At 38.9% G+C, this 20,480-nt stretch overlaps 1 protein-coding gene across 1 annotated transcript in view; it reads left to right on the plus strand.

The window, feature by feature from the left end:
- The window catches only part of atrnl1b (attractin-like 1b), a 57,925-nt gene that overhangs the window by 5,195 nt on the left and 32,250 nt on the right, over positions 1-20,480 (plus strand). The window contains exons 6-19 of the mRNA XM_077625985.1: positions 1,398-1,485; positions 1,554-1,803; positions 2,611-2,794; positions 3,463-3,617; positions 4,168-4,252; positions 4,323-4,537; positions 4,602-4,720; positions 4,855-4,987; positions 5,759-5,946; positions 7,018-7,231; positions 8,103-8,294; positions 12,161-12,379; positions 13,616-13,753; positions 15,451-15,544. Coding sequence (XP_077482111.1) covers positions 1,398-1,485; positions 1,554-1,803; positions 2,611-2,794; positions 3,463-3,617; positions 4,168-4,252; positions 4,323-4,537; positions 4,602-4,720; positions 4,855-4,987; positions 5,759-5,946; positions 7,018-7,231; positions 8,103-8,294; positions 12,161-12,379; positions 13,616-13,753; positions 15,451-15,544 — 2,274 coding nt within the window. The remainder of the gene's footprint in view (positions 1-1,397; positions 1,486-1,553; positions 1,804-2,610; positions 2,795-3,462; positions 3,618-4,167; positions 4,253-4,322; positions 4,538-4,601; positions 4,721-4,854; positions 4,988-5,758; positions 5,947-7,017; positions 7,232-8,102; positions 8,295-12,160; positions 12,380-13,615; positions 13,754-15,450; positions 15,545-20,480) is intronic.

Here is a 20,480-nt window from a genome sequence, read left to right on the forward strand (position 1 = left end):
TATTTGATCGAAATTTTCGTCGTACCACGAGCTGATCGTAGGTCGAGGTACCAGTGTAATAGCGTTGTCTTGCACAAGAGATTAAGTGCCTAAAGCTAATGCATTTCTTTTTCATTGTTGTACAAGAAAGCTGCGACTTTCATTTCAAGGACAAGTGTGGCTTGATAACAGCTGTGAAAACAGCTTGGGGAGAATGTGGAGGTGCGAGAGCCACTTTTCGTGTGTAACAAAACTTGGGAAACCGTAAGAAAGCACATTTATGGAACAGACCCTCCCACGTAAACAATGAATGGTGTGGCAGGCTGCACACTGCTGTCGCTCATCTGAAAAGGCCTTTATGCCTGGTGCACACATGGCACCATTGGCATTGCGTCATCCGAACAGTGTGCCGATGGCTCCTGAGATCCTGTTCATCGCGCACTAAGCGCCGTTGGTGCTGCTATGAAAAGGAAACATACTCACAGCATGCTAACAAATTTGTTGTATGAAGAAAGTATGCGCAGTGAATGAATGCATAGCTGCAGCATCGTTGACAGATTGGCAGGGTTCCTGCTGCACTAGGTGGGTTCTAATTATGACGGGATGAAAACTGTCTTTCTGATTTAGCAACCATGGGGTGTAGCACACCGTAGGCTCCTGATCTCCATACTTGAGCGTCACTGGCATATCGTGTGGGTTGGGTTTAAGGCAGAAATAATTATTTCTCATCCGACCTGGTACCAAGTGCCCCCCAGACTGGAGCTTGCGCACCACTTTGTTAGACTACATTGCTAGGCTTGCCACAAAGGATCATTTCATAGTCACTGTTTATTCTTGTCATGGTGTATTGGATGAGATTAGATTAGATAACTATTCATCCCGTATTCGGGAAATTTCACTGTCACAGTAGCAAGAGGGTGAGAATACAGACACAGGAAAAGACATTTTCGACATAAAAAATAGGTAATAGATAAGTTAATAAATAAACATACACTTACATATATAATACATATACGGTTGGTCTTAACATTCAGCCATTTATATATATATACACACATACAAATATATAAATATACACATACAAATATATAAATATACACATACAAATATATAAATATACACATACAAATATATAACTATACATACATACACATAGATGCCATTTCTTTTGTTAAAGAGCCTGACAGCTGATGGGAGGAAGGAAGTACAAAACATGTTATTTACTGTTTATATTGCTTAAATTGGAGAACACTTATTATTTTTTATCATACATTTTGTATTTATGTTTATTTAACGGCAGCCAATGCATTCAGAAGTTGAAAAGAAGAATTTGGACTGTTTTGACATTCCCAGTCTCGGTTAGTAGATGAGTCCTGGCAGTTCTAGTGGTTAATAGCGATGTTGGTGTTTCTCGGCAGCTACAATCTGGAGAGCGGCACTTGGAATACGGTGCCTGTCAACGGCGGCCCCGCACCCAGATACAGCCACTCGCTGGCGGCCTACCAGGTAACACTCACACAGTAGTGATGAAACCTCAGCCCGATGTCACCTAAAATGTCTCTCTGGGCGCTCAGGACGACATCTACATGTTCGGCGGCAAGTTGGAGTCTGGCCGGGGGAACGTGACAGACGAGCTATGGGTATTCAACATTCCAGCCAGGACCTGGCAGCGACGGAACCCCGCCCCGAGCGCGCCGGTCTATGCGGTGGAGGGCCACACAGCGCACTGCGTGGTCCTGGAAGAGGGCCAGGCAGTTATGCTCGTCATCTTCGGTTACTCGCCCGTCTACAGCTACGTCAGCCATGTACAGGAGTATAATCTGAGTAAGTCAAACGTTTGACCGTTTTCTATTATTAGTCTGACAGCATTTTTTTTTTTTTTTTTTGCCAATTTAAGAAATCTGCATAATATTACTATTTTACCACTAATGCATCACCCAAACTGTTCTGAATCCCATACAGCCTTAGTCATAAAAAAACTGAAATTGCACCCGCAACCGAGACAGTGCCCTTTCTGTCGGTGCGCCCTATAGGTGTCAAAATACTTTTATTCCTGATAACTTTAGCGTGATGTAAATATCGCCTTTTCATGTTGTTTTGCAGTTTAACAGCAACATTATCACCTGGCATTTTAACGTTACATGTTACATTTAATGTTAATATTAGATTGGATTGGATCAGTTTATTCATCCTGTATTCAGGAAATTTCATTGTGACAGTAGCAAGAGGGTGAGAATGCTGTAAAACACGAAAAACATAAGAGTGGACAGAGCTACTGCCACTGGCTGCCGCGTGAATCTTCAAAAAATAAAAATTGTTTTACGATATTTTTCATATTTTAACTTGGACTCATCACATTAAAGAAAATGTTTGTTATATAGGGAAACATAATTTTGTGTCACTTTGAAAACATGAAAAGTAAATCAATTGTGAAAAATGTACACATTGTTAACTCATTGGCTTTTATTGATGACACTAGAAGTCCCATTTCCTTTTGACCCTCCCAGTCTGAACAAATTGCACGTCTAGGGGTGCAATATGAGTAATCACAGCCAGTCTTTCGAGATTAAATGAATTCGGTAAGTATCTTTGTCAATCAGTTGAAAGCCCGTGTGTCTTTGCCTTCGCCAGGGAGCAACACGTGGAGTATGCCCGAAACCAAAGGCGCGGTTCCACTGGGCGGTTATGGCCACACCAGCACATACGACCAAGCCGGCGGCAGTGTATACATCCACGGGGGCTATAAGGCGCTGCTGGCTAACAAGTTCGGTCTGGTGGACGACCTCTACCGATATGACGTCAAGACGCGGACATGGTAGGTTTTTGTAGGAGTTAGTGCTATACGATATGTCAAAATACACGATATAAAACTTTCTATTGACATGTTACATGACCATCGTCATAATCAAACTAGGTTAGACTATATTTTTTCCTGTAATGCACCCAATTTGCTATACTTTTTATAGCTCATAATTGTATCACGAAAAGGCATCACAATATCCCCACTCAATAGTTACCCAATTTCCTGGGACAAACGGATGTGAATAACAATTGAAAATAGCAACACATAATCCACACAGTACTTAGACAACACAATTTGTTCCAATATCAATTAGTTATTAAGGATATTATGTTAATTTAATGTACAGCAATTTTAAAAGTCAAAACCACTTGTCAGATATTGTTAGGTATTTTACATAGCCACTGTGTTGCTTTTGTTTACACTGGATAATTTTAGGTTGCAACTAATACCCTTATGTTTAACATTCGTGCCATTTTAATATCAATGCAAAAAACTACAGTGAGAGAAAAGTGGTCATTATTGTTATATAAATATTTTTTTACCAAATAAATAAAAATGTAATATATCGTGATATAAAATGATTGTGATCGTAGGTTTTTTTCCATATCGCACAGTACTAAGGGCTATCGAAATTAATGATTTTGAAAAGTAGTCGAATGAATGTATTGTGTGTGGCCCAGGTTCATCCTGAGAGAGAGTGGATTTCCACGCTACCTTCACTCCGCCGTGCTCCTCAGCGGTACGCTACTGGTCTTTGGTGGCAACACCCACAACGACACGTCGCTGAGCAATGGTGCCAAGTGCTTTTCTGCAGACTTCCTGTCCTACGACATTGGTAAGGCTCGCCAGAACCCTAAACACAGGATGTTTACTCGGGTTAACTTTCTTGCATTGTCCGTCAATTGCTTTCATTTGCAGTCAATAACTGAACAATAAATATGGTCTCATTTTTATTCTTTAACTGTTCTTCATTTTAAATTAAAAAGACAGGGAATAAAAAGGAATATTCTGTATTCTAGGTTTAAAAAAAGAAAAAAAGAAAATGCATTCCATCATTCTAATTTAAAAAATGGAAAAAAATTGTATATCAATGAAAAAAAATATAATTTTGTTCATTTTTCAAAAGGTATATTAAATAAAAAAGAAAAAAGTCATAATTCTTTTCAAGTATTTTTTTAAAAAGAAAATAAAGCAGGTTTCTGTAGTGATGAAAGCAGTTTATCTTTAATGATCATTTTGATTATTTCTCATTAAAATGATTTATGATCTATTATCTGATTAGTCGAATAATGGCAAAAATAGTTGACAATTAGTTGATTAAAAAAATAATGTTGGGCACCTTTAGTCATATTGAGGGTCATAAACCAAATGTTGTTTTCACTCAGCTTGTGACGAGTGGAGTATCTTGCCCAAACCGGACTTGCACAGGGACGTCAACCGCTTCGGACACTCAGCTGTCGTTAGCAACGGGTCAGTCAACGCCGTCCAATTTACCCACAACAAATGAGCGCCACTCACTTGAATGCTTTGCCCTCACCAGGTCCATGGTCGTGTTTGGTGGCTTCTCTGGCGTCCTGCTCAATGACGTGCTAGCGTACCGGCCTCCAAGCTGCCAGGCATTCGCTGTTGAAGAGAGCTGTGCCGGGGCCGGCCCGGGAGTGCGCTGCATCTGGAGTGGAGGTCGTTGCCTACCCTGGGAAGCTGGTGTGGATGCTGGAACGCTCACACCAGCCCACTTTTGCCCGCCTAAAGCAGGTCAGAACAAGAGAACCTTTTCCGTCTGTACGCAGACGCCAACTTTCTGTCGTCTCGTCTTCAGCAACCGTCGACGAACGATGCTACCGCTTCTCGGACTGCGCCAGCTGCACCGCCAACACGAATGAATGCCAGTGGTGTGACGACAAAAAGTGCATTGCGGCGTCCAGCAACTGCAGTGTTGTGAGTGGACAGATGGGGGGCCCCAGAACGCCGTATCCGCTTGCGCTCATGCTCCCTGACTCTTTCAGTCATGAAACATATTAACTGTTCCCAAGTTGAGGCATCAGTTTAATCTAAAATAATCTCACCTTCAGGGCGTGAGGAACTTCACCGCTTGCCCCGTGCGTAATGAGCAGGTTTGCAGCAAGCTGGCTAACTGCAAGAGTTGCACGCTCAATATCAACTGTCAGTGGGACCAGAACCAGTCCGAGTGCCACGCTCTGCCAGGTGACACACGCACACTCAAATCAGATCTGCTAGGCCAAGGGTGTCAAACTCGGGTTGGTTCGCGGGCTGCGTTAATGTCAATGCCATTTCATGTGGGCCGGACCATTTTAGATATAATATCTAGATTTTTTTTGATTTTGTAAAATTGGATTAAAAGAACTGGATCAAAAGCTTTTTATAGATCTAAAGCAATGTTTATTTGAGCTTTTTTTTCTTAGTATTGCAAAATGTCTTTTAATCATGTTTTTTATTTCAAATGGAAACAAAATATTTTTTAAAATGGAAAACGGAAAATATTTGTATATTGATTTTTAGATTTTACAAAATGCTTTTTGAACTAAAAACACAAAAGAAAAAAATTGCCATGATTGATTTTAAAAAGGGGGAAATCAGGAACTGTAATGTACATCTATAACCATTTGAATTTCATCCTAAAACAGAAAGTCGGCACTCATGATTTACTTTCTTGGGCCGCACAAAATGATGCGGCGGGCCAGATTTGGCCCCCGGGCTGCCACTTTGACACCTGTGTGCTAGGCCTAAATTATAAATCGATTCAACCAATGACTGTAATTAAATAATTGACTACCATTCACTGCAATAGATTACCAATGTATATTTGGATTGGGAACCCCCTCCCCACACTGTGCAGGCACACACACAAATCTGATCGTTCAATTACTTTATAACAGTAGCCAGTAAATCGTCTTCTTTGAGATATTTAATTTTAGGTCATATAGCCTCCAATAATTGCTTTTTATGGTGTGGCAGCTCATCAGTGCAGTGAGGGCTGGAGTCAAGTGGGGGAGGCCTGCCTGCGAATCAACTCCAGCCGCGAGAGCTATGACAACGCCCAGCACTACTGCAAGAATCTCAACGGCAACATCGCCTCGCTTACCACCGCCAAGCAGGTGGACTTTGTTCTGGACCAGCTCAACAAGTTGCAGCAGCGGGACAAGGTATGAACAACCCGTGTTGATTCTCTATCAAACTCCCAAGACTTCCTAAAAGTTGATGAACACATTGCCTGCCATTGATGACAATCATTTAATTTACAGTAAAAACAATACATTAATCTATTTTCACTTATTGTTTTATGTATTTTTTTTAAATAAAACGTTTCCATTGAAAATATAATAGTATACAAATGGTAACTCTTCTATTATTCAATGATTTGCCTTGTTTGTATTCACAAATAAAAAGGTAAAGCAAAATAAGTGAACTATAATGTTTTGGTGGAATTGACGGCGATAGACATCCAATTTATTATGATTGATTAAACGTCAATGGTAGCCAACCAGTGAGTGAAAAAAAGCTTATAATGCACATGTGTCAAAGTGGCGGCCCGGGGGCCAAATCTGGCCCGCCGCATCATTTTGTGTGGCCCGGGAAAGTTAATCATGAGTGCCGACTTTCTGTTTTAGGATCAAATTAAAATGAAGAGTATAGATGTATATTAAATTTCCTGATTTTTCCTCTTTTAAATCAATAATTGTAATTTTTTAATCCATTTTTTCTGTTTTTAGTTCAAAAATAATTTTGTAAAATCTAAAAATATATTTTAAAAAAGCTAAAATAAACATTGTTTTAGATCTATAAAAAATGAATGTTCAGGGCTTTTAATTCAGTTCTTTTAATCCATTTATAAAAAAAATCTAAATGGTTGTGAAAACGAGTTGATGTTAAAGCGGCCCGCGAACCAACCCGAGTCTGACACCCTTGTTATAATGTGTGTTTTTATCCAATAAGATATCAGGCAGAATTGTTGTCCTTGGGGGAGGGGGGATTTGCAGAAACAAGCTCTCAAATCTTTTGAATAATGACCCCTTCTGAATCCTCAGGACGCTATCTTCCGTCAGTCTTGCAATTTTCCCTTTTACATTTCAACCGAAGGGTGAAAAACATGCAGAAAATTCATCCATGAAATGATTACCTTCACCTTAATGGTTGTCTCCATATCTCAGATAAACATAGCATGTTTTTAAAGACCGCTAAAGGGTGACTTGTTAACTTTTGTACTGCACCCACAGCGTTTGTCCCCCTGGGTGGGCCTGCGGAAGATCAACGTGTCGTACTGGGGCTGGGAGGACAGCACGCCGTTCACCAACAGCAGCCTGCGCTGGCTGCCCGGCGAGCCCAGTGACTCAGGATTCTGTGCTTACCTGGAGGAGCCGCTGGTTTCAGGTCTCAGGGCCAATCCGTGCACTGCCACAGCCCACGGACTCATCTGCGAGAAAGCTACAGGTAACACCCAGAAATTCCCCCCAATGATAAATTGCTTCACCAAATGTGCAGTTGTCTTCCAAACTATAAGTAATTTCATATTTTCACTGAGCCTGTGACTTAGACTGTAGTGCAACCTTCAGATGTATTTTATAAAGCTGTTTAGGCTACAGTTATTGGAATAAGAGATAATTGCATTTACAGACTCTTCTTTAACAATTTCCATTTTATTGTGACGAGCATGTATTATAATTTCTGGTCTTTGATTAAATCAAATTCGCTGGAAATATTACTTGTACTCTAGTGCGACTTTAAGTAGCCCATTTTAATTTATTAATATGGACATGCAACAAAAAATTTGACAAGTCTGTGGGGTGTGTTCATAGACAGAGTGACATCACTTCACTAAGACAGAATGCTACATTTAAAAAATACAGTTCACTTTACCTGGACTTTCTTTTCTAACGTGTAGCTACAATAATCATTGTGATATTTTTTTGAACCACTAATATCTGGCTCTAACTTTTTCTTCTTTACTAGCATTCAGTAGTCATTAAAGTGACTAACCAACTCATTTAGCTCAGTGTGATAGAATGCCAGCCTTATTGTCACAAATTGTGGATTTTTAAAAAATGTAAAATAAAAATGTCTTAGCTTTTAACAATTCTTCAACGACAAACCAAAAATTAGCTGCTTTGTTAATAAAACACGAGAGAATATTTGAGCAGCTTCCATTTGGAAAAATTCAATAACTCTCCAGGTTGTGATCACTGGTGAAGTCAGCCAAATGTCAAGAGAGGAAAGGTTAGCAAGTAAAGGAACACACTGTACACATTGTTAAGAATAATTCCAGGAAGTCAAGAAACTCCTGTCTTTTGTTCCCCACTCGCAGGAAATCCCAACCAGAGCTCGCGGCCCCCGTGCAAGAAGTCGTGCTCGCTGCATACCACCTGCGCCAACTGCACCAGCCAGGCCATGGAGTGCATGTGGTGTAGCAGTGCGCGGCGCTGCGTGGACTCCTCTGCCTACGTCATCTCCTTCCCCTACGGCCAATGCCTGGAGTGGCAAACCGGAGACTGCCTAGGTGAGTGCCAAAAAAAGGAAAATCACCCTGTGCTTGTGGTTACTGATTGGATTTGAAACGTTTTAGAGGGATTTGTGACACCCAATTAGTTGTGCGTAATGGCTGCCCCGTGCTTTAATTTACATGGTGACCCAGCTGAAAACTGACTCTTTGAGGATTTTATTTATGAAGTCGATAGTAATCGATGAATACATGTCTTGGCAATTAATTGATTATCGATTTTTGTCACCACCTCATCGTGAGTGTATAGTAGCGACAATGAATTAATACAACAATGGCCGCATTCAGTGCAGGTCAGGCGTCCGTCGTGGCTTGGATCTGCCAAATATACCGTATATATTCGAGTATAACGCGCTAATTAGTGACAAAAAATTGTATATATATATATTTTTAAGTTTTTCTCAGCTCACACCAAGGATTGCCCCAGTACTGGTAACTGGCAAATGCTGAACACATGTCGCCATGACAAAACATTTATCTACAACATATGGTATGGAAACCTGGCAAAACAAACTACCACCAATATGAACACAATTCTCAAATGGAATTTACAATTTTAAATCCTTAGTCTTATTCATCATGATAATATTTAAAATGTTTCAAAGTCTGATTGATCATCAGATTCCCTGGGTTGACTCCTTTCCCTGGAGCAACTTTAAAAAATGTTTTTACAACCCTATTACCTTATAAACTTGCCAAAGGCTATTTGGAGAGGGCTGGCTTTTGTAAAAGAAGGTAGATTGTCGCCCTCTAACGGACAAAGACAGGTCTTACGTCTAGCATTATACCTAATGGCTGCGGAGGGCACTTTTTCACCGGCATAAGGCAGTGTTTCAACGGGATTCGTGTATAACGCGCACACGAACTTTGCTTCAGTTTTTTTTGGTACAAAATTTTGCGTGTTATACTCGAATAAATACGGTATATGAAAAGTTAATTGTGGAGGAACAATAATACAAACATGAAATGGTGGGCATTGTCTAGCTTTGGGGGTTAAATAATAGTACATACATGGTTTTAAATGTCCAACTAATATTAAATAGACATCACAAAAACACTTTTCTTACATCGCGGCTATTCACCTATTTCGCCATTTGAAAAATGGTGAGGCTTATTTGTAACACTATTACAGTTCTAAAAGAATACTTTAACTCTTCTTTTTTTAAGCCTTGAAGTTTCAAGGATTAATGAGCCATATTTAAGACATGAAAAAATAAACCATTAGTTGAAAGTGTAGGTTTCAAACTCCCCCTGTTTGGCATCTTTTGACCAAAGAAACAGTTATGATCGTTTTATTTTCATAGAATAAAATGTTTATTTGCTTTGTTTGAATTTGCAGGAGTTTGGATAATTTATTATTGGAAAAAGTTTTTTTACTCACAACCAATCCAGTACTTTAACATAGTTCATGCACTTAAAAGTACAGTTGCACAGTTAAAACTGTAAAAAAAAATATTTTTGAGGAAAATTGACTCAAAATAGTTGATGAATTTTATGGTTAGATTGGTTTATTCATCGTGGTACCGCTACTTGTATGACAGAAAGAGGTTTGATTTATTTTTCCAATATTTAACGCATTTGCTTAAAAAGAACCCTTCATGTATCTCTCAATTTTCACTCAGAGTTTTGATTTTTGTTTGGATTAAAAAGATAATTTGTGGCTGTAATGGCACCTCTGAGACATAAAAAAAACATTCATTTGTCAAAGCCAGCATCATATTTGTTCAGATTGATTTATATGTCAAAATCCACTGGCAAATTGTGTCTGTCTTTGTATCCTATTGATTCAGATGTGCTTTTTATGTATCTTTTTTTTTCATGTACCGAGACACAAAAATGAGGCCGTGTCTGTAGCTCCGTTAAAATGCCTCTTCCCGTCACAATACAATTAACCGGCCTTACTTTGGACTGATTGCTGCCGCGTCGTCGTCTTGGCAACACATCCATTAGCTGCAGATTCGTTTGACATAAGCGGCGGTTAAAAGAAAGAAGCGCACTCAGTGTTTGTCTTTTGAAGATGACGCCGGCATTCAATGGACAAAGTGGCCACGGGCGACTCGTCCAGCAATCTTGCGTTCGTTGATGTTGGATCGAAGACGTTTTGGAACTCTTGGCGCTTCTTTACTTTTCCAGACTTGTCTGCATCAAATCTTTAACTCATTGGCTAACATTAACAGTGATAGCTGTCCAATCACATGGCTCTTTTCATCCTTCTGCTATGAAATTGAATTAGTTTTTCACTCTTAGACGTCCAATCCATTAGAAGGGCTGACCGCCATCCCACTTCAAATGGAATGGACGTTTTATCGCTGTCAATGGTAGATAATGAGTGAAAAGCGAATGGCTGATCCTTGTATCTCTTCTCACATCTGGTGTTCTGACAGCTTAACAGATAACTCGTTAATGCCTCTCTGTAAAGCACTTGAAAGCACCTTAATCTGCTACAAAATCCAATTGAACGTTTTCATTGCGGTGTCGCCTCACAATGCTACGTTAGCACCAAGGTCACCCTGGAAATTTACAAAATGATCACAAAAGTGTTTGGTGGCTATAATATTATATATAATATTACATTTTTGGTGGGACCTGTTTTAAACATATCACCAACAATCGCTGTTCATTATAATTTTTTTTGTTGGTACTCATGTATAATACAATCTCCTAGGAAATCTTACAAAGTAGGGATGCCACAAATGATTATTTTGATGATTGACTAATCACTGATTATTTTTGAAATTATTTCCTCGTATTTTTAAATCGCATAATTTACTGTTTCAATACTTTAGGCTTACAATTTTAGCTCTATTTTTATTTATTTAATGGATATACAGTGGTACCTCTAGATACGAGCTTAATGTGTTCCGGGACTGAGCTCGTATGTTGATTTATTCGTAACTCAAACGAACGTTTCCCATAGAAATGAACTAAAATCAAATTAATTCGTTCCAACCCTCTGAAAAAACACCAAAAACAGGATATTGGATTTGAAAAAACATTTTTTATTTGTTCTAATTTTCCATCTATTAAAGTAACAAATAACTATGGTTTAATAGTATTAAAATGTGTTTAATAGTACTAAAATTAGACGGATTTCGCAGAGCGGAGAGAGAGGGGCGAGACTTTTTGCACAGCAACGCGCTCGTAACATCACATAAACAAATTTAAATGAACTTGGATTACGATGCATACACACTCAAAAATAAATTTAATCTAATCTTACACTAAACTTAAATCTAATTTTGTTTAAATTTTGATACCTTTCTTCTGCCGTGTTGGTTCTATTTGCCTCGCCTCCACCCTGACTTTCAGATGCAACCTATTGAGGGTTGTTTGCTTTTGTCTTCCCTTCAAAATATTCAGAAAATGATGCACATAAATATCCTCACAATAGGATAACGCACGACCACTTGCCAACGAGAAGTAGTATATTCGCCATTCGCACTGACTAACGGGGAAAAAAAAACCTGAAAAAATGCAAAGCTCCGCCCAGTGCTCGTAGAGACATTACACGAGGGAGTTGCGATGGGAAAGACAGTGCCCATGATTTTCTTATGAGCAGCCTCACACGTCCGCTGATTGCTCATATATCAAAATTTGTCTCGTAATCTAATATTCTACCTAATTAATCTCAAATTTACTGTGGAAAGGCTCAAACAAAACAAATTGGAGAAATAATAGCCAAGCCATAACTTGACTATTTAAGAGTTGTTGGTTCATTGCAACAGCCCTACTGCATTGTAATATGAAGATTTCGATTTCTTTTGTTCACACCCCCAGTCTAAATCAATTTGACGTCATTGCCATTAATGGTGCCGAAGCAATTGTTTGCAATGATTTAGCATTTTATTTTCTCCTTTTTTTATCAGCTCAGAATTGCTCTGGCTTGCGTACATGTGGCCAATGCCTGGAGCAACCCGAGTGTGGCTGGTGCGGAGACCCTAGCAGCACGGGGAAGGGTCTGTGCACGGAGGGCTCCTTTCGGGGGCCCATCAAGAGGGGCCTGTCCCCTTTCTCCGACGCCATCGTGGAGCCGGGCCTCTGCCCCAAAGACAAAGGCTACGAGTGGACTTTTATTCACTGTCCTGGTGAGCGAGTCACTTTTATTTCGGTTCGCGAATGCACGACGGTGTGTCATGTTTAAAAGGGCGCTCTTTATTCAAGTTTTTTGTTACGGTGCGCACGGGAAAGTGATCCGTCTCTGTAGACCCGTGCAACCTTATGCTTGTCATATTAAGTAAATTGTGAACGCTACTGATAAGAAACTCATTGCATGTTGTAATGTGAGAACATGACAGCCATCTTGACATCAAATTTGCTGAATTTAAAATTCTCGGTTTTAGATATTGGACTTATATTCAAATGTGACAAAAATGCAAATTGTTACATGTAAAATGTTTTATAGTGAGTTTAAAGTCAATATATTTGGTCAATTCAGATATATACTACTGTGTGTATATATGTTTATATATGTGTGTATATATGTATGTATGTATGTGTGTATATGTATATATACATTTATGTATGTGTATATGTGTATGTATATATATATATATATATATATATATATATATGTGTGGGTGAATGTATGTATATATATATACATACATGTATGTATGTATGTGTGTGTGTATATACATACATGTATGTATGTATGTGTGTGTGTATATACATACATGTATGTATGTATGTGTGTGTGTATATACATACATGTATGTATGTATGTGTGTGTGTATATACATACATTCACACACATACATACATACATACATATATATACACATATATAAACATATATATATATACACACAGTAGTATATATCTGAATTGACCAAATATCTTGACTTTAAACTCACTATAAAACATTTTACATGTAACAATTTACATTTTTGTCACATTTGAATGAATGCCCAATATATATATATATATATATATATATATATATATATATATATATATATATATATACATATATATATACATATATATGTATATATATGTATATATGTGTATATATGTATGTATATATGGATATATGTATATATATGTGTATATATGTATGTGTATATATATGTGTATATATATATATATATATATATATATATATATAAAATGGATTATAAAATCCTCCCTGATTTTTATGCCATATAGACTGAATCCGCATTCTGTGTACTCAAGTACAGTATAATTATAATGATTATTAAGTTTTTTCATTCAGAGTATAATTTCCACAAATCTCTGTACAATTTAATGTGACATATGAATCATTGAATTCTGACTATCTGGATATTAGTGACATCTGACCCTTTTTTTTTTAACGTCAGCATGCCAGTGCAATGGCCACAGCACGTGCGTCAACGGCAGCGTGTGCGAACAATGCCGCAACTTGACCACAGGCCCCCACTGTCAGACCTGCATGCCCGGTTACCACGGCGACCCTACCAACGGCGGCAAATGCCAAGGTAAGTGAGTTTGGGTTTCTTCTTGAAACTGCTGCAGCATTCAAATCCACCCGTCCCGAATAATAGCCAACAGATGGCAGTGTTGGGCATCACATTAATGAATAGAGAGTTACTTTGCCACTGTAAAGTCACAAATCTAAACTTTTTAAAAAAGCAGGCAAAAATTAAATATTAGTTTGTATTCTTCAAAATGTTGACATTCAATGTTGCAGTGCCATTGATGGCTATAGACATCAATGGCACTAAAACATAATTACTCACTAATTTAGTGGGACACAAGGTGATCCGTCATAGAACAGTTCATTCCAGCTGGCTGCTGGCACCATCTGTATTGGAGTCTATATGAGTTGCAGTGTTAATTTTTTTCATGACAACATGCATAATTGATTAATATACCTGAATGCTTCTTTACTTGGTTTTTATTGGTTGCATTCATCACCTAAAACTTGCTGTTGCTGGCAGTCTAGAAAGCAGGAGTAGGAGTGTTGTGGTGCGAGATAACATCTGTTCATGGTAATCAGTGCAATCTGTGAATCTACATGGTTGATCATAATTAAAGGATTTTGTAGTATTTCTTTTTTATCTTCTCAACCGCTTACCCTCGCAAGGGTCGTGGGGGGTGCTGGAGCTTATCCCAGCCAATTATGCCGCAATCTACTTAGTTGATCAGAATTAAAGGATTTTGTAGTATTTTTTCCATTCATTCATCTTCTGAAATGCTTATCCTCACAAGGATCGCGGGGGTGCTGGAGTCTATCACAGCCAACTATGGGCACAGGCGGGGGATTAACCCTGAATCGATGACCAGCCAATCGCAGGGCACAAGGAGGCAGAGAACTATTCACGCTCACACTCATACCTAGGAGCAATTAAGAGTGTTCAACAAAGTTTTTTGGGATGTGGGAGGAAACTGCAGTACCCGGGGAAAACCCATGCAAGCCCAGCCAGAACATGCAAACTCCACACACTGAGGACCGATCTGGGATCGAACCCTCAACCCCAGAACTGTGAGGCGGACACTGGGTTCCCGTATGATTAAAAGTTTTAATAAGAATATATATTAACCTGAGGAAATAGATATTCATTCATTATTTTTGGGGGGCAATTACAAAATATAAAATATGCTGGAATATTTTTGTCCTTCTATTTTTTATTTTTTTAAATAATTAAAATAAGGGAATATCATTGAATTTTATGTATTTTCATAATTCCAAAATATTCTATTTTTAAAACAATGGGATTATTTATCAAATCAGAGCTTGAAAAAGCAAATAAAGCCTTCATATCTGCCAGCCCGCTTAATCACATTTATAAATTGCTCTGCAATTTACAGTAATTAGCTGAAACCCTTGTTCAATGACATACGTCATATAAAGTCAGTGGCACTATACAAGCCTCAAAGCATTACCTGAAAGATTTCCGGAATGCCATGTCATCTTGGTGAGGGGACAAAGACTGTTTTTTTCATTACAGAAAGATGCGGACAGTGTTCCCAACTACCCCCGCTGAACACAACCCACCTCCTACTCGTTAAAAAGTAGCTATCTATGTGCAATGGGCTCCCTGCCAAAACTGAAAAGACGCTGCGTCACTCCAATGCCCGTCCTCTTGTCATCAACTCCAGACAAAGTTGTTTTTCTCCTTTTATTTGACTTTCTCTCACTTTTTGTCTGTATTCTTTCCCTCTGTCTATCCAGCCTGCAAGTGCAATGGCCACGCCAATATGTGCCAGGTGCTAACTGGCAAATGCTTCTGCACCACCAAGGGCATCAAGGGGGACCAGTGCCAGCTGTGAGTACTTGACACGTCTACTCAACAACAGAATTGTGGCTGAGGGCACCTTTTACAATGGCTGTCCACAATTCACATCAGTCATGGCCACACACTTACGTACATTGTCTTTGGGAGTGTAAAATGCTCAAATTCTTTCATCTACTCACTTGGTTGATGGATTTAGACATCCAATCCATTTGAACTGGATGGCAGTGAAACAGCAAACATATTTTATACAGTGGTACCTCGAGATACGAGCTTAATTCGTTCCGGGACTGAGCTCGTATGTCGATTTACTCGTAACTTAAATCAACATTTCCCATAGAAATGAACTCAAAACAAATTAATTCGTACCAACCATCTGAAAAAACACCAAAAATGGGATTTTGGATTGAAAAAACATTTTTATTTGTTCTATTTCACCATCTATTAACAAAGTAACAAATAACTAGTGGTTAAGTAGTACTAAAATGTGTTTAACTATACTAAAATTGGACACAAATGTCCTCACAATAGGATAACACACGACCACTTGCCAACGAGAAGTAGTATATACTCCTCTCATATTAGCGATCGCTCCGCCATTCGCACTGACTAACGGGAAAAAAAAACACTGAAAAAATGTGCTGTGTGATATGGGGAAAAGAATAATCTATCACGAAATTGACTATTTTTTAAATAAATTATGATACATTTTTAATACTTTTAATAGTTAAAATTATCTAATAATTATGACAGTGTCTCCTTGTCACCTATATTTTTGAAGTGACATTAAACTGAACTGCTACAAATGTTAAACCCATCAAACTGTGCTGCAACCTAAAACTATCCATTGTAAACAGAAGCAGCACAGAAGCATAAAGATATTTAATTATCTACTAATACTTGAAAATAGTGGTTTTGACTTTTGAAAAGGCTGGATATTAAGGTAGCATAATATACATCATTTTGAATTTATTAATATTGATATTGTAATGAATTATGCTCTCTGTGTGGGTTATCTGTTGCCATTTTAATTGGTTTGCGCGGTTGGCTGGGGCGTCCCAATTGGCTAACTATTGAGTGGAGATAGGCACATCTTGGAGCCAATTGGTAGCGGTTCTTTGGTATATGGAATCCTATCGCTGCAAAGATTTGCGTAGCTGAAATAGGTCTTTATGGCGATAATGACGATGGATATGTATAAAATGCCAATAGAAACTTTCAATCGTATAGTCCAAAAGTAGCTAGGTGTAAGTGGCGAAATACACAGTCGAGCTGCTTCAGATATGTTGAAATAAAACATCAAAATGTTCCCCAAGATTTGGGGCAATTTGAAAACATTCCTCAGGGTTTGTGTTTCACCTCAATGATGTCCAATCATGTGGCTGCTGTTATACTTCTCATTTAACTACTCATTTAAATGACATTTCTCGCTTGTGGAGTAAAGGTGGTGCCAGGGCTACTATTTTAAATCAAGCAGACGTCTAGCACCACCAATCGTAGCCATTAAGTTAATGAAATCAAACAGAATGATTAATAGCGCACCATGAAAAGAAATGATAAACGAGGCCAGCAGAGATCAGTTGACGTGTTGGAACCCCGCCTTTGTACCATCATTCGTGGGTCTGGCAAGGTTCAATGAGTCACTGTGACTGTCAAGGAGAAATCAAAAGGACACTACAGATAAGCATACACACATTAGGCGAAAATTAATGGGATTTGGATCACATTAAGGCTTGCTGACTTTCACTCACCTTTTTCTCCTAATTGCATAATCAACGTTGAAAGCCAAAAGAGCCTCACTTGTATTTCAAGGATAACCCCAGAGCTACGTTTGCATCTAATAGTTTTTTTCCCCCTCTATGGCACTGTCATTGGTGGAGATTATATGACCTTTTGAAGATCGGCCACCCTTCCTGACTGGGGCCTTAAAATTTGGATTCTTTTCCCCCCATCACTCTCCTGCTGGAAGAGAGAAAATGGTTGCTGGTCAGAAAGTGCACCACTAGCATTATTACTGCTGACGGGGTCCATTTTGCCCCCGGTGTGGCTGAGCCGTCCCCACTTAGCGGCCCACTTTCCCATTTGTGAGCAGAATGGGCACAGAGGGGCTTTTTAACTCATTGGCTCCCACTGATCGTGCTAGACTAACCAGAGTTGCATTTAAAAAAAAAACTATCCCAACTATTCCAAAATCTATCTTTTTCACACCGATCTAGCGTCATCAAAGTTGATGACCCCGAACAGCTTTCATTTCGACTGATGTAATAATTAATCCAGCATTTTTTTTAACCGTATTTTATTTTTTGACTTTTTCTCCCAATAAAGCCCTAAAAGTAATGTTCTCACAGAGACTTTACGTCACCAAAAGTTGATGTCCCTGAAACCAAACAACTTCCGGTTCACATACCGTAAAAACTAGAAAATGAAATAAATCTCGTAATATTACGACTTTTTCCCTCCTAATATTACTTCAACCAACTAACATTACGAAAAGAGCCGTTTTGTGCTTACACATACAGTGGTACCTCGTCATACGACCGCTCGTCATACAAAATTCTCGTCTTACGGCGAAAATTTCGATCGAATAATTCGCCCGTCATGCGATCAAAATTTCGTGATGCGACCAAGCCAGGTCTTTTTTGCATATCTTTCATGTATAACAATATTTACGAGCACGGAACTATTAATTCAGACGGGTTTCTCCTAAGACCAGGAAACGCGCAACGCGCATGCAAAAAGAGGGCTTTCTTGGTAATGAAGTACACTCGTGCACACAACACCCATAGGCAATGGCAACCTTTCTCAGAATAAAACTTTATTACCCACAATCAATACGTGGGTAAGCTCAACTATTGTATTTCCTGTTATTCTTTCTAAGGAAAGAAGCTCCCGCGATCGTTCTCTAAAGACTATTTCTCGTTGGCAAGTGGTCGTGCGTTTTCCTATTGTGAGGACATTTGTGTGCATCATTTTGGGAATATTTTGAAGGCAATACAACAGCAAACAGTCCATCGATAGCAAACGTGAGGGTGGAGGCGTGGCAAACCGCCAACCCGGAAAACGAAGGAAACAAAAGATTACAACAAAATTAGAATTCAGTTTTGTGTAAAGTTACATTAAGTTAATTTAAATTTGTTTGTTCCGTTTACGAATGCGTTGTCGTGGGAAAAAAAAACGACCCCCACACGCCCCCAAACGTCTCTGTCTCCCGTCGGCAAAATCTGCCCAATTTTAGTTAGATTAAACACATTTTATTACTATTAAACCTCTAGTTATGTGTTACTTTGTTAATAGATGGCGAATTAGAAGAAATAAAACATTTTTTCCAATCCAATATCCTGTTTTTGGTGTTTTTTCAGAGGGCTGGAACGAATTAATTTGTTTTCCATTCATTTCAATGGAAAACGTCCGCTCGAGTTACGAGAATCTCGTCATACGAGCTCAGTTCTGGAACGGATTAAGCTCGTACCTCGAGGTACCACTGTACTTAACGTCGACAAAAGTTAGAGCCCAGAAAACCAAAGAGCTTCCGGTTTATTTACATAAAACTAAGCAACAAAATGACTTTAATCTCATAATATTACGATTTGAATCTTGCTATAGTACAAACTATAATTTTAACCTCGTAATAGTTCGATTCAAATTTAGGTGACACAAAAAGCTTCCTCCTACTGTTATAACAGATTTAGATTGTTTTCAATCATTAACTAATTGATGGGGAAAGATGTCCAATCAATTTGGACTTGAGAGGGTTCACAACCGATCATCTTTTAACTTGATTTCAAGGAAAAAAATAAAATGTTGCTTCTCCAGTTCTGGCCAGATGTCTAGCCTGCGTTGTGGCCTCCCGTCGCCCCAAATGAGCGACTGGGATATGAAAACAAAGCAGACACCAGCAGACCAATCATCTGCCCTCATACCAGATTTGGGACGCTTCCTGCCGCCCATTACTGATAATCCAATTAAAATCAAACCAGGAACACATGACACACGGATGCCTTTTTTTTCACCCTCATTTCTTACTAATCTGATTAGCGTCCTTATTATCAAGCAGCGTAATTTCAGTGCAAAGTGATGTTAAGGAATCTAATCTTCAAATCAAAATGCATTTGCACCTTTAAACATTAGTGAGCTGGAGTAATTCCATATTTGTACTGTCATCCAATTGCTGTATTGATTAACAGTTGGGCTCGTGTGCTGCTTGATGATGTAATGCCCACTATCTCATTACCTGTAATCAGCCCCCCCTTTTTTTCCTTAAAGAGAACTGCAAAGGGTGCCGCGTCTTTTGCGCATGTGCTCGCCGATGCCATCAGGCCTCAGCGCAATGGACATCGTAACGAAGTCAGGCGACATTAGCTCAGGTCGCAATTGTTCTGCTAAACAATGGATGCTGCATTGAGTGCAAAAAGGGGGCTGTGTTGTATGTTTTGCAGATGTTTATGCAGTGGTACCTCGAGATACGAGCTTAATTCGTTCCAGGACTGGACTTGACTTTTTGCACGGCAACGCGCTAGTAACATAACATAAATAAATTTAAATGAACTTGGATTACGATGCAGACACACTCAAATATAAGTTTAATCTAACCTTGCACTAAACTTAATTCTAATTTTGTTTTAAATTTTTATACCTTTACTCTCCCGGGTTGGCTCTTGGCCCCGCCTCCATCCTGACTTTCAGATGCAACCTATCGAGGGTTGTTTGCTTTTCTATTCCTTTCAAAATATTCAGAAAATGATGCACACAAATGTCCTCACAATAGGATAACGCACGACCACTTGCCAACGAGAAGTAGTATATATTCCTCTCGTATTAGCGATCGCTCCGCCATTTGCACTGACTAACGGGAAAAAAAACACTGAAAAAAGTGCTCATAGAGACATTACACGAGGGAGTTTGAACAGAGAGACATTACACAAGTTAGTTGCGGGGAGAGAGTAATGATGGAGTTTCTGTACATCAGACA

This window comes from Stigmatopora argus, chromosome 18, assembly GCF_051989625.1.
Source record: "Stigmatopora argus isolate UIUO_Sarg chromosome 18, RoL_Sarg_1.0, whole genome shotgun sequence".
NCBI classification, from domain to species: domain Eukaryota; kingdom Metazoa; phylum Chordata; class Actinopteri; order Syngnathiformes; family Syngnathidae; genus Stigmatopora; species Stigmatopora argus.